The sequence below is a fragment of the Hippocampus bargibanti genome, linkage group LG14 (assembly GCF_051943395.1).
Source record: "Hippocampus bargibanti isolate YZ-2025 linkage group LG14, ASM5194339v1, whole genome shotgun sequence".
NCBI lineage: Eukaryota > Metazoa > Chordata > Actinopteri > Syngnathiformes > Syngnathidae > Hippocampus > Hippocampus bargibanti.
Window position 1 is genome coordinate 15,779,845 of NC_142747.1, and position 13,635 is coordinate 15,793,479.

Here is a 13,635-nt window from a genome sequence, read left to right on the forward strand (position 1 = left end):
AACAGAAAATGTTATTGGATCAAAGAGTTAAGAACGTCAAATGGATCCAACTTGCTGTTCTTGACTGTTGGTTAAAAAAAGCAAACAGCTACGCTTAATTTAACTTGTCACACTGCTAGTGACTAACAGTCATTAAAGGTTTACCAGTACTTCTGTTTATAGATGCATTGGAATTAAGAATGAAATGCCTAGTCGAATTGTTGTTTTAATACAAAAATACATGTCAAATATATCGCTAGCCGTCATGCAGTTTGAGTAAATGTGCAAAATAGAAAACAAAAGGCACAGTTGTGACAGTTCAACTCCTTGCGCATTTGATCCAATGGCCGCATTTGAACAGGCAAGTCGTCTAAGTGATAATCCCAGCAGGTTTCTACAGACAGTGGGAGGGATGTAGGGATAATGACGTTGAAATAAAGCAGGCCAATAGAAAAACACAGCTAAAGTAAGGAGGGGAAAACAATACACAGACGCAAAGTGTTCTGGTGAAATTCATAGTGACACCATAAAGCCTATTGGTAAAGGATGCAAGCGCTCGAATGACCTCAGTGTTTTATATTAGGTAGATATTTTTTGTTTTACATTTAGGCTAACCTGCTCAACAGTTGCCCTGGACCTGCTGAGAAAGTCCCAGTGCCGGCGCTCGGTCAACAACAGGAGGAGGAGGAGGAGGAGGAGACGCGCGGCAGTCAGATCGAGCAAGAAACTTGAGAAGCGTCTCAGAAGCCTGATGAGGACGGCGCGCAGGGCCAGCAATGTGGAGGTTCCTTCCTTCCTCCGCCAGCTGGTTAAAGAAACAGAGAAGATGGTGACCTTCTTTTTCAAAGGCGTGTCAAGAGAAAAAGAGCCAGAGGAACAGGACAACTTCAACGAAGATGACGACATGCCCAGCCCGTACCTAGAAAGGCCCATTCTGGAAAAGCATGTGTCCGAGGGTAGTTCTCAATATGGGATAAATTATGCGGTGGCAAGCATGCAGGGCTGGAGGTCTCAGATGGAGGACGCGCACACCTGTATGCCTCACATGAGAGGGGAGCTGAGCGAGTGGGCATACTTCGCCGTGTTTGATGGCCATGCAGGGAACACCGTGGCCCAGTACTGCTCCAGGAACCTTCTGGACCACATCCTCGCCACAGGTACTGGAACATGAAATGAGACAGATTTATTTAGAACTCTAAAGGAAATAATCTGTTCTAGATACACCACTCAAAAAAATAAATACATAAACTAACAAATGTTTCTCATGAATGTCCTAAAAAGGAAAACGGTGATATAAATATAATATGCAGTTAAAAAAACAAAACACAACAATGGAGTAAGCAAATACAATAATGAAGACAATTAAAAAAGTAATAAATTCAAAACCGGCATAAGAGACTGAGTAAATGATTGTAATTTGTCCCAGTTTTTTGCAGAGAATAAATAATATATGCGTGCGACTATTGCATCGTCTATCTACATCAGGGGTGTCAAAGTCATTTTTTGCCGCGGGCCACATTGTAGTTATGGTTTCCTCTCGAGGGCCGTTATGAATCTGGGGAACCAATTAGAATGTTTAAATCCCTTCAAATATTACATAATGAGCACACAGCAAATTAATGAATAACTCGTTTTCAAATCTGAAGTCAAGAATAATGACTTTTATTGTGGTTGACATCCAAAAATATGAAATTTTGGCTCAGATTTTAGCAATCATCATGGAATTTAACAAGTTTGATTTGCTTTCTCGGGCCGAAAAAAATGATGTGGCGGGCCGGATTTGGCCCGCGGGCCTTGACTTTGACACCTGTGATCTACATCCATTGCTTTAGGACCAATAACGGCGTGACGTGCGATTTGTAAGCCCGTGTTCACAGCGCTGTAAGTTAGCATTCAGCTCGCAGAAGGCAAAGTTTTTTAAATACAAACTTCTGCTCCACGCTTCAGTAAATTTATCAGTAATTTACCGTATTTCCCAGTGTATAAGGCACAACGGAGTATAAGGCGCACCTGCAATGAATGGTGTATTTTCAAAGGCGCACCGGACTATAAGGCGGATCTTCAATGAATGAAAAAAACATGCAAATATATTTTAAAAATTACAAATATAAGGCAAACCATATTATAAGTAGAGTCTGGGGTTACGCACTATTTCTTGTACAGGGGGAAATGGAGTCAGTGGCTGCTGACAGTAGCTACAAGCTCAAAATGACTCCATACTGTATAAGAGGCACCTGCATTTGAGGCGCAGTGTCAGGCTTTTAGGTGCGCCTTATACACCGGAAAAGATGATAGTGAAAATGAATAGGATAAATCATGACTTTGCAAATCAATTCACATCACCTGCCCCCCAAAAAATTTACTTTGCACACCGAACATTTCGGGTTAGAGGCCATGACATTGTGAACAAAGTTAAGCTGGAACCATGTTTGAAGTCAACGGCATTTGTCAGACAACTATTTGATCATCATTTTTGACGGCCGTATAGGGGGTGTAAAAGCAAGCGAAGACCCAGAGCAGGTGAAGGAGGGCATCCGTGAGGGATTTCTCGAAATTGATCGACACATGCACAAACTGGCCCACGAGGACAACTGGGACCGTAGCGGCACTACAGCGGCGGCCGTCATGATCTCCCCGCAATACGTGTACTTCATCAACTGCGGGGATTCGCGCACTCTCCTCTGTAAGGACGGACAACTGGTCTTCTACACCGAGGACCACAAGCCCTTCAACCCTAGGGAGAAAGAGCGTATACAGAACGCCGGCGGATCCGTCACGCAACAGCGTATCAACGGCTCGCTGGCCGTATCCAGAGCCTTGGGTGACTTTGATTTCAAGGAAGTGGACTGGAGGCCGCAAACGGAGCAGCTGGTGTCGCCCGAGCCAGAAGTGTATGAGGTGGAGCGGGCGCCCCGGGACGAGTTCATCGTGTTGGCGTGTGACGGCGTTTGGGACGCTATAGGCAACGAGGAACTGTGCGCTTTCGTGCGCAGCCGCCTGCAGGTGTGCGACGACCTGCGAGAGATTTGCACACAAGTCATCGACCTCTGCCTCTATAAGGTGAGACGAAATGAAAATATGTTAGGTGGACTAAACAACAACCCTTCTCTGTCATACACATACAGAAGCAACACAAAAAAAATCCGGGTGTACCAAATGTCATTAACTCATTCACTGCCATTCACGAATTTATTCGGGAATTGAAAATATGACGTAGATCGCCATTCCTGAATTTGTTCGGGTTTAGTTTTTTCTTGTTTGGGTGCCGATAAAGCACTGGCCATATCCTCTGGCAATGTTTATTTCTTTCCACAAGGGGGCAGAATTTCCCTTTTTCCATGTTACCGCTTTCTTCCAGCTTCAGCTGTTGTTAAAGCGCTATATAAACCAATATGTATGTATTGCATTGTATTTTGGACAGCCGCCCTCATTTCAAGCTCATATAACAACAGACCCATATAATTTAGGAATTAACTTTTTTTTCTGATGAAAGAAGATAGTCTAAGCTTTCTGACGCTGCATTGAATGTTTATGTTGTCCTAAAACTCAAAATTCTGTGGTTCCTGGAATTTGAGTGATAATGACAAAAACCCTGGCAGTGGAGTGGACACATTTGCACATCGTGTGGCAGTGAATGAGTTAAAGTAATTTTCTGTTATAGTGAAAACGTCTACAGTTATTTCACGCTGGTACACAGGTGTTTTCATGAATGGAGCGCTTTGAATCGAAGGGAGGTGTGGGCATGACAAAGAGGTATTACACTGATGTCTTTTTTGTAAGTAGATTTGTCCTCCCTCCAGGTCAACAGCATCAACCTGACGCTATAAATAGGGATGTGCGGTATTATTGTATGTTGGAAGATTGCACGACACACGGCTGGGATTAGCAGTGAATGTGACATAGCACGATTACCCAATATACCAGGTATATACTAGCTCAGGGGCATTATCCCACCCTTACATGACTTTCTATTTATTGTACCCAAAAGGATTTAAGTCTTTCAGTACTCACTCGTAAGCCTTGCTCCTCCTTGGTTGTTTGATGACGTCTTTGAGTATGTGGATGATGTCACCAGCATCAAAGTACCCCAGAATATCCTGGACAGGCAGTATATTTATTATTTTTAAGATGTTAATACAAAAATAAAGAAAATTATAATTTATAAATACATAAATGATAAATGAATATAACGCGTACGATGGGGCTACTTTGCTTTGGCTGTCATGTTTCAACAGTAGCCAAAATGGAACTGTATAGTGCCACTTAGCAGTTTTTTTTTTTTTTTTTACAACGATACTAGTGCAGCGTGTTCTACCGGAAACAAATTCCTTGTGTGTTCTACATACTTGGCAATAAAGATGATTCTGATTCTGATGTTTCGGTTTGCGACCAACGGGTGGCACTGTAGGGCCCCGCCTGCAGCCGCGCAGGTGTTGGTCTTTTTAATCAGTGGTTGTTAAAAGGACTCCCGGTACAACCATTAAGTGTCGGGTCATTGTTTGTTTCGCCCTGTCGCGTTTGTTTCATATTTTCAGGTTTTACTCATGGTTTTGTTGCTACTTTGGACCTTTTTGTTCTGATGACTTTATGATTTGTGATATTTAATACAATTTGTCAAATACACACTGCTCCTCCCTCATGCCTGCTTTTTGGGGTCCACCACCTTGCAAATAATGACATTGGCAAAGTCTTCAAATTTTTATATCATCATCATGGCATGTTACTTCACTACTAATTAGTCCTAATTCGTTTATAATAGAAGGTATTGTCTTTCTTTCTGAAGACTTCTAAGTTCATATTAGCATATTTGACAATAAAGCTGACTTTGACTTGACGACTTTTTATCCCATCCCTACAGGGCAGTTTCGATAACATCAGCATTATCATAGTGTGCCTCCCGGGCGCCCCCCAGGTGTCTCAAGAGGCACTGCAACAGGAAGCGGCGCTGGAGCAGCACATTGACATGAAAGTAGAAGGTGATACAGTACTGTACTCTAAACCTCCCAAAAACTGTTTTTTTAAACATGTTCTCTAGTTTTCTATTTCTAATCTATTTTCACTTTCAGAAATCATCAATATGATGCGGTCCAAAGATGAGGATCCTGACCTTTTGTATGTGATCAAGTTCCTGACGGAGGAGGAAATACCGGGACTTCCTCCAGGAGGCGGCATCACCAGCAAGTAAGCACTGGTGAAACACAAGAACTCATAGTGAGGATGCAATACAAAAATGTTGTCCATTTGACATTTGATACCATGCAGGCGGGATTGGATCATCGCTTCATATCAGAAACACATTGCAGCTCTAAGGACTCAAGAGCCGATGGTAAAATATAACAGAAACACACAATGTTGTTTTATTTGTTCTCAGAAAACATTCCTAATTAGGCCTTACTGTCAGCATGTTTACATGAATAAGATTCCTTTTTCACAATATGTATAATATTAGTACAATATGCCCTTTTAGGATATTGGCGGATCAGAAGAGGACTCCAACTAAAAGCATCAGCATGTACACACTTCCCAAAGCCCTTCCACATTTCAGAGGAGCTCAGTGACTTTTTATGTGACATATTTATTTATTTAAGCCATTGTGGGGGGAGTTTTGAAATGTTTAAATTATTTCACCCAATCAACATGCATCATGTGCTGGAAAGCATCTGTACAAAACGGCTGAACTTTTTCATTCTTAACGTGTTTCTTAAAAAAACATATCACCTACTAAGAGACGAATACAAGTCCTGTAAATGTGTGTACTTTTATGGAGTTTATAATGGGTTTTACTTACGTGTTACTAATGCAAAATGAGTAAATATCTGATCAAATAATATCACAATTTAATAAGTATAAATCTAAAGTATTTTGCTAAAATAATAAATAAACTACAAAATCAAAATACAGCATTACTATGAATGCTGAATTTTGGATACAGTGCTTGTCTTGGGATTGTGTACTGTACTAAATGAAGTGGCGCATAACATGTTATCGTGAAGACATACAGCAGAGAAATTACTCTGCAAGTAGTTGACATGATGCTTTTATGGTTCAAAAGGTAAGCAGGAACCTACGAGAGCATAAAAGTATGCACGAGAGAAAGACAGTGAGAGAGAGGGGGGAAAGAGAGAGAAATACACGGAATTAGCACAAATGTTTCATGTAATGAATTACAGGAATATTGACTGTGTGAGGAGTGACATCACGTATTATATAACTGTTTTTCACAGCATACAAAAGACATGTTAAGATGAGCTGAGCCCCAAATAATAAAAATCTAAAATTTAATGCCACCAAATAAAGGATTTTGATTGGTTTTAGATGTCTCGAGAAGGCACGTAAAATACAGTGATGATCATACAGCACCAAGACAATGCATATAGCATGTGCATGTACATCATAAACCCATGTTACATACAACACTGCAGGGCTAAAACAAATTCTTATGTAATATTTTTTCACAAACTGGATTGGAATGTGAACATTTCCAATCTCTTAAAAAATAGAAAATAATTTAAAATTGATAGTGCAGGAACATTAAGATTTAGACACTTTAAGCTGAAATTTAGCATTTAGAAATGTCAAATTCAAAAGATAGCAAAACAATTTATCAATGATCAAAAACTATAAATAAATAAAAATGAAAACAAAAATACAAGCATTTATATTTTTTTCTTTCTTTTGGCAAGGAGGCACAAGAACAAATTAAAGGCATTTGGTATTTACATTCAATTTAATGACAAAAGAAAACAGTCTCCAGTTCAATCACTCTTGATAAAATTTCAATCTTCATATTTCTGTCTGCCAGACACGCAAATGAGAAGTAGAAAGCACACACACGAAGGTCTTTGTCATGTGTCTTCAGAATGTGTTGTAAGGGTGAGTGGTGAGGATCGGCACTTGTGTATTAAATGACTCAGCAGAACCTTTATTGGATAGAAGTTCCTTCTCATGTCCTCACTCCACAAAAGTAAGGACGTGAGACTTCACACAGACAAAAATTCTACGACAGGACAAATAGAGTAAAAAGAGAAAAGGTGAGTTGTTATTAAATTAGGGGTTGGTTGTAAATTTTTCAGATTTGCCTGAAAGAAATGTTGCTGATTGCACCCTGCTTGTATATCCTCAACTCGATGTGGTCCTCTGCTAGTCTTAGTCCCAGTTGCCATAGTTTCATCAAAGCTCCTGAACCTCAAGATCTCAGGTCAGTACGACTGTTTTGTCTTCAACTGGGGCCTTAAAACATTGTTTAAGAAAAAAAAAAAACTTGGTCTCATTTGTGAATAATTGGGTCTATTACTCTAGTGTATTTTAAAATTATCGGAGATAATGAAGAGCAAACATTAACCAGTTCAGGGCTTACACGGTCAACTTCCTGAATCAGGTGGAATACGCCCCAGCATTACTATGAACATCATTCGGATCTGGATTTTAATTCAATGTACCAAATTGTTTTTTTTGGCTTGCAGGTCAATTTATTGCCAAATGTGTTAATGGGGGCATCCATAAATTAATCGCGTCTCATCAGAAAACACGTGTTATAAGGGACAGGAAACGTGAGGGATCGCACTGAGGAAGGAGACAGGTTTTCACGAGGAAACGCAAGCCGGTCTAAAAGTGTACCCCCTCACCTGTAGCCCAGCGCCATGCCCCTCAACGTCGGCGACACCGGCTACGGTAGCATGGCCGGCCCAGGTCTCTCGACCAGCGCGGCCGGCGGCTCCTCGGAGACGGCCGCTCTGCTCGTCCCGGAGTTGGGGGAAGAGGCGCAGCAGGAGCAGGAGCAGGAGCAGGAGTGGCGGCCCATGAACAAGGAGGAGCTGGAGGAGTCGGCGGGCGGCCCAGGTTGGAGAAGGCTCCGCTGCTACCTGGTGGTTATGTTTTGGTTGGCGTGGCTGGCCATGCTGGCTATCGCCGTGGCCATCATTGTTACCACCCCACGGCCCGTGGTGACCCCGCGAACTTGGTGGCAGAAGTCGGTCTTTTTACAGCTGCAGTCTGACCTGTTCACTGGGACGCCATCTGAGAACTCTGGGGCCGTCGGCGGTGAGATAATTAATTAAGATAAATGTATCAATTTATCATATTTTGCCATCTATTGAAGCGAATGACTAACCGCCAGTGGCGAGTAAACATTTTGGATGGTCTTTGTAATTTGGACAAGTGGCTAAATACTTTTGTATTTCTACCGCGGGGGATTCGTGTGCGCATGCGCAATTGAGCATTGCATCCACTCACCGCCTGTCTGAATTAACAACATATTGTTTTTAGAAACCGTTAACTCGTTACCGTCAAGAGTTTATGCAATGTTTTCCTCCGACTATATTTTGGCTTTTACACCCTTCCGCATAATTCCCCAATACATACGTTCGAACGAGATAGCCTAGACCAAAAGGTTTAACTCGTGTCAAATTACTACAGGCACATGTTGGGCGGTGGTGATTTGACCGAATTAGATTGCTGATACAATATCTTGCTTCTGGAGAAAATCATAGTAATGTCAATTCTTTGGTGTTATTTTACTGTCCCCTAGAGTTACAGATAGGAATGACACACTAATCCAGGCCTTGTGTACAGAACTCTTCTTTTCCTTTCGGCTTTTCCCTTCAAGGGGTCGCCACAGTAAATAAGCCTTGTGTACAGAACTACACAAGTAAAATAATCCATTTATGAAACACATGTATAATGTTAGTGTTTTTAAGACAATTAATTTACTAATTTTAAAACACTTATTGCATTGTAAATTAATTGAAGTGGGGACTTATTTTCTTCTTTCTTATAATAAAGTCCTGTGTGATCAGCTTCCCTCCCTCAAGTCTTCGGGATTCAGTGCTCTCATCCTGAGCGGGTTGTTTGACTCGTCAAACGCAACTGAGAGCGGGGAGCGCTCAGGAACGTTACCGCAGGTTCAGCATCTGCTTGTTAAAAGTGAAAATGCAGGTGAGTAAGCCATTGGTTTAAGATGAGAGCTGATTGATTAAAAAAATAAGATAGTCGAGATTTCTTACTGAGTGCCACCAAAAAGGGTGGAGTCAAAATAAATTGGTAAATCATACATCAGATTACAACAAAAATTAGTAACAATCTTTATCATGTCAGGTGTTCGTGTTTGAAGCTTTGGTTTGACTTGCAGGTATCAAAGTAGTACTGGATGTCTGCAATGTTCAGCTTTTTGGGGCTCGTGAAGAATCAGATAGTAAAGATTCTTGGAACGCTACACAGGTATGGCATTATCTCATCAGAAAACTTCGTTTACTAAAATGTACTGTGTTTACTAAAATGTAAATAACATTTCTATAGCGTGCACTTCGTTTCTGGTTGGGTCAAGGTGTGGCGGGATTCTTGATGTGTGACACAGATGCAATGTATTCGGAAAAGGTAAATACTTGCACAGCTTTTAAAAATGAGATATACAGTAAAGTCTCGTTATATCGATATCGGATATATCGATAGTCCCGGTTATATCGATACTATTTCTATGCACGCATGGAGAAAATTACATGCAAACAGGGTCGGATATATCGATAGTCCCGGTTATATCGATATTTTTTCAGACTCCCTTGAATATCGATATAACGAGACTTTACTGTATTTTCATTGTTTGATAACAAATATATTGGTATTGCAGTCTCTGGTGATGTGGAAAGGTGTCTTGGAGGAGTTCAGTGAAAAAGATGAAGAAAGGTATTGTTAATTGTTTCTTGGTGGATACATTTTGGACGTCATGGGGTGAAGTTGACATTTCCCTAATTGGGATTTTGTTTTTTTTGCAATTGTTTTTTTTTTTATAAATTCAAATTGAGTATGTGTGTTTTGTTTTTGTTCAGGATTGTTGTGGTCAACCAGATAAAAGAGCACCTTCAACCTCTGGTAGTCTCCGACCAGCAGCTCAACGTCACCTTGGTGGATGTGGTCCTGAGATCCGTGCTACCCGATTCGCCCCGTCTACTGTCGGCCCACCAGGTGGCTAACACCATCGAGACACACCTGCAGATGCCTAAAGACACATGGCTCGGCTGGAAGGTAAGAACATCAAACGTGTGTGAAATAGATTCACCGACTTTTAAATCCAAGTCAGGATTTATGTGCATCAAAACTAGATACGTACTTTCAGTTCAAGGTTGTTGCCATAGCGCAGTGAATTTAGTGTGGGGTTTTTCTCCCTTTCTCCTCTTTTGAGTGACAGCTGTTGTCGACACGTCATCTCTTTTGTGCTCTGAGATGAAATGTGTCTAGTTTTTGAGAGGCAGCAAATATGACTCGTGGTAATAGTCCCTTTTGGATGACTGTTGCTTGTGTTACAATGTCCATTGCTGAATAGGTTTCGATAAAACAGCACCATTGCAAAATTGTATTTTTTATTGTATTCTATTTATAATTGTATTATTTATTATTGTATCTATGCTTGTCTGTGACTGTAAAGTGACCTTGAGAGCTTTGAAATGCGCTTGAAATAAAATGCATTATTATTATTGTTATTCAATAGCCAGTCTATGGAATTTTGTATTATGTGTTAGCATTAGCTTAATCGAGCCACTTCAAGTTTGATTATACGCTTAAAAAAATACCGTAAATAAAAATCTACATAAGACATCATGGTCTAAACCTGAATCTTGTTAGGTTGGAGGCAAAGCACCCGATAATTTGAGGAGACTGCTGTTGGTGTTGCTCATGACGCTGCCTGGAACACCCGTGGTCCAGTATGAACAATTGTATCCCGTACAGGTAAAGTTTAAGTTACGCATTTTAACATAGTTTTTCAAGTACAGTACTAAATTAAATTCTAATACAAATGTTGGTGTTTCTCCACAATGCAGGGAGAAAACAGCAGCAAATACTTAGACTACACCGTGAGTAATATATGTATTTTGCACAAAGATATTTTGTTGATACCCTTGACTCTTTTATCGCGGTTCTTTGGACATGGAATCAATTCATTGACTCCAGAGATTAGTTCAAATGTAAAGGTATAGCATTCATGTTTTCATAAAAGTTTGTCGTGTATATGTACTGTAACATTAATGAGATTTAAAATATTAACACGTTGCATAAGTGTACGAAAATAAATAAATGTACTAAATAATGATTCAATCGCACATAATTTACCAGTCAATAGCATTCAACTGTACAGTACTTAACGATTCATGCAGTTTGGACATTTAATTCTGGGATTTAGTATGTATACCACTAGAGGGAGCCTTTATACCACACTTTCAGAATCACCAATAGTGATCATCCATCCATTCATTTTTTTTCATTATGAGCGCCCATTCCATCCGATTTGGGGCCAAAGATGGGGTACACCCTGGACTGATCGCAGTTATTTGCAGGGCACAAATAGACAAAGAAGTACTTGCGGCAACTTTTGCACCTATGGACAATGTCAGAATCAATCTGAATCATCTGATTCTGACAATACAGTAAAGTCTCGTTATATCGATATCGGTTATATCGATAGTACTGCTTATTACGATACTATTTCTATGAACGCAAGGAGAAAATTTACATGCCGCAGGATCGGATATATCGATAGTTCGGTTATATCGATATTTTTTCCGACTCCTGAGAATATCGATATAACGAGACTTTACTGTATTCTCGAGGTGCAAAAGTGAGTGTACTTTTGCACAAAAATATAAAAATATGGAGGAAACCAGAAAAATGAAATGAAGAAAATATGCGAGGAAAATTTGAATGAAAAATGTCAAGAAATTATCGCTCGGACATCTGAGCTGTTGACTTTTTATAGTAATTGCGAGTACATTTCAATGTTTGTATTTTTCTATATGTAGTGTGAATGAAGTAAACTGATTGTACCTGTTTTTTAGGATAAGTTCAAGTTAAGGCATTCCCCTGTGGCCCTGTTCAGCTCGCTGAGTCACAACCGAGCCAGAGAAGAAGCTCTCCTCTTTGGAAACTTCACCTTCCTCTCCTTCAACGTTACCTCCAATGCCACTCTGTCTTCTTATTCCTCGTCTTCGCCACCTCTCCTGGCCTTTCTGCGTTCGTGGGGTTGCGTCCACTTCCTAGTTCTCCTTAACGCTGGGTCCGAGCCCCTCGGCCTGGATCCCGCATGGGCTCCAAGCCTTCCTGAGGCCGGCGTTTTTGTGGCTAGTACGGCATTGAATCGCCTGGGCGCGGTCAACCTTGACACGCTTGTGCTGCAGCCCTATGAAGCCATGGTCGTCAAACTGTTTGAACCTGGAAGCTACACATAATACACATTTTTTTGTTTGGTTTTAATGGTTTTCTCAATGTGATGGGTGCTATTGAGTCTGAAAATAAATGGATCACATCTGTTGTCGTCTTGTTTTACTGTGTTCCAGTCAAATGGTTGGTGGTAGAAGAAGGACCTGCTGGGGGGGGAGTTGCAATTGCTCATATACCAAACCACAACTGTCTTTTTTTTTTTCCACTGAGCGCTTTTGGCAGTCAAACGTTAAGTGGAGGTCATAGATTAAAAATAAAGGTCACTGACAGTAGTCCTCAAATATTTTACACAAAGCATCACCACAATTTCATGTATTTGTGATTTCCACATTAGTCAAAAAGCGCAACACTTTTGGGGAAAACTGTGACTAAGTTATATCATCTGAAAGACATTCTTGAAATGTTAAGCCACATCCGCCTCAAAATGCAAAAGTTGATTCTGATTGTAGAAAATGTTTTTTCCTGGAAATTTGCATGCTTGTGTTTTTTCTCCAGGTACTTTGATGTCCTCCCACATTCCCAAAAAAACATGCATGGCATTATCGTTGTACACTGTCTGTAAGTAAAGAATCTGCTTAAAATTAAATTATGCATGGCATTATGTTTATCTATGCTTACCTTACAATTGGCTGGTAACCAGTTCAGGATGTACCCAGCCGCCTGCCAGTAGACACGTGGGATAAGCTCCAGCACGCCAGTGACCCTGCCGTGACCCTCGTGAGGATAAGCAGATCAGATAATGGATGAATGAAAAGCTATACAATACAGTACATGTAGCAAAAATGATCAACATGAATCAAAATCTTTTGACGGTTTGTTGTCTCTTTTCAAGGTACGACATACACAGTTAACAAATACAACTTTATTTGGACGATAGGTTATTGAGTAATTGTACATAAAACATTTTTCATTTCATGGTGCTTCCAAATGCACTTCTACACTGGTTCAAAATCCACATTTACAAATGTACACGTTCACATTAAATTCTGTAGCAATTACACATACAATGTATACTTGCTTTGCTATACTTGTTTTGTCTCATCTCATCTCTGATGAGATACTTGTTTTGTGTTTTTGGTCATTTTTAATTTTATGTTTAAACCAATTGTAGAGTGCCACTGGATGCACTATCCATTACCATTTACAACTTAAATCTTACATTCATTCTCAATACAGGTTGCACGGATGAGCCTCAAAAGTGGAAGCGAATGTGCTAAATATATACAACATGGTGAAAACAGCAAAGAGGCATGAATACACATTTGAAAGCCTCCTCACAACAAACCACAACGCGCAGCTGCAAGAGTTACAGAGGGAGCAGTCCAGAAGCTTTTTCGGTTAACATCGCCATGTAGTGATAAAGACATAATTACAGACTTTAAATTTCAACAGTGTACACATTTCACCACTAAAACTCTTTCCCGATCATTCACGCAGAGGTCTGTACTGTCA

The 13,635-nt window shown here is 40.4% G+C and overlaps 2 protein-coding genes across 2 annotated transcripts; both read left to right on the top strand.

The window, feature by feature from the left end:
* Positions 1-6: 6 nt before the first annotated feature.
* On the top strand, positions 7-6,518 carry ppm1na (protein phosphatase, Mg2+/Mn2+ dependent, 1Na (putative)). Its single transcript, XM_089013509.1, has 6 exons — positions 7-1,136; positions 2,468-3,039; positions 4,838-4,955; positions 5,046-5,160; positions 5,242-5,305; positions 5,447-6,518. The coding sequence occupies exons 1-6, from the start codon at positions 731-733 to the stop codon at positions 5,477-5,479; spliced, it is 1,308 nt and encodes a 435-aa protein (XP_088869635.1). The 5' UTR covers positions 7-730; the 3' UTR covers positions 5,480-6,518.
* Positions 6,519-6,896: 378 nt separating this feature from the next.
* LOC148888547 (amino acid transporter heavy chain SLC3A2) lies at positions 6,897-12,273 on the top strand. The gene is made up of 11 exons (XM_089013503.1): positions 6,897-7,010; positions 7,124-7,177; positions 7,611-8,019; positions 8,761-8,913; positions 9,107-9,195; positions 9,274-9,351; positions 9,602-9,657; positions 9,801-9,996; positions 10,594-10,698; positions 10,791-10,823; positions 11,802-12,273. The coding sequence occupies exons 3-11, from the start codon at positions 7,620-7,622 to the stop codon at positions 12,189-12,191; spliced, it is 1,500 nt and encodes a 499-aa protein (XP_088869629.1). The 5' UTR covers positions 6,897-7,010; positions 7,124-7,177; positions 7,611-7,619; the 3' UTR covers positions 12,192-12,273.
* The last annotated feature ends 1,362 nt before the right edge of the window (positions 12,274-13,635 follow it).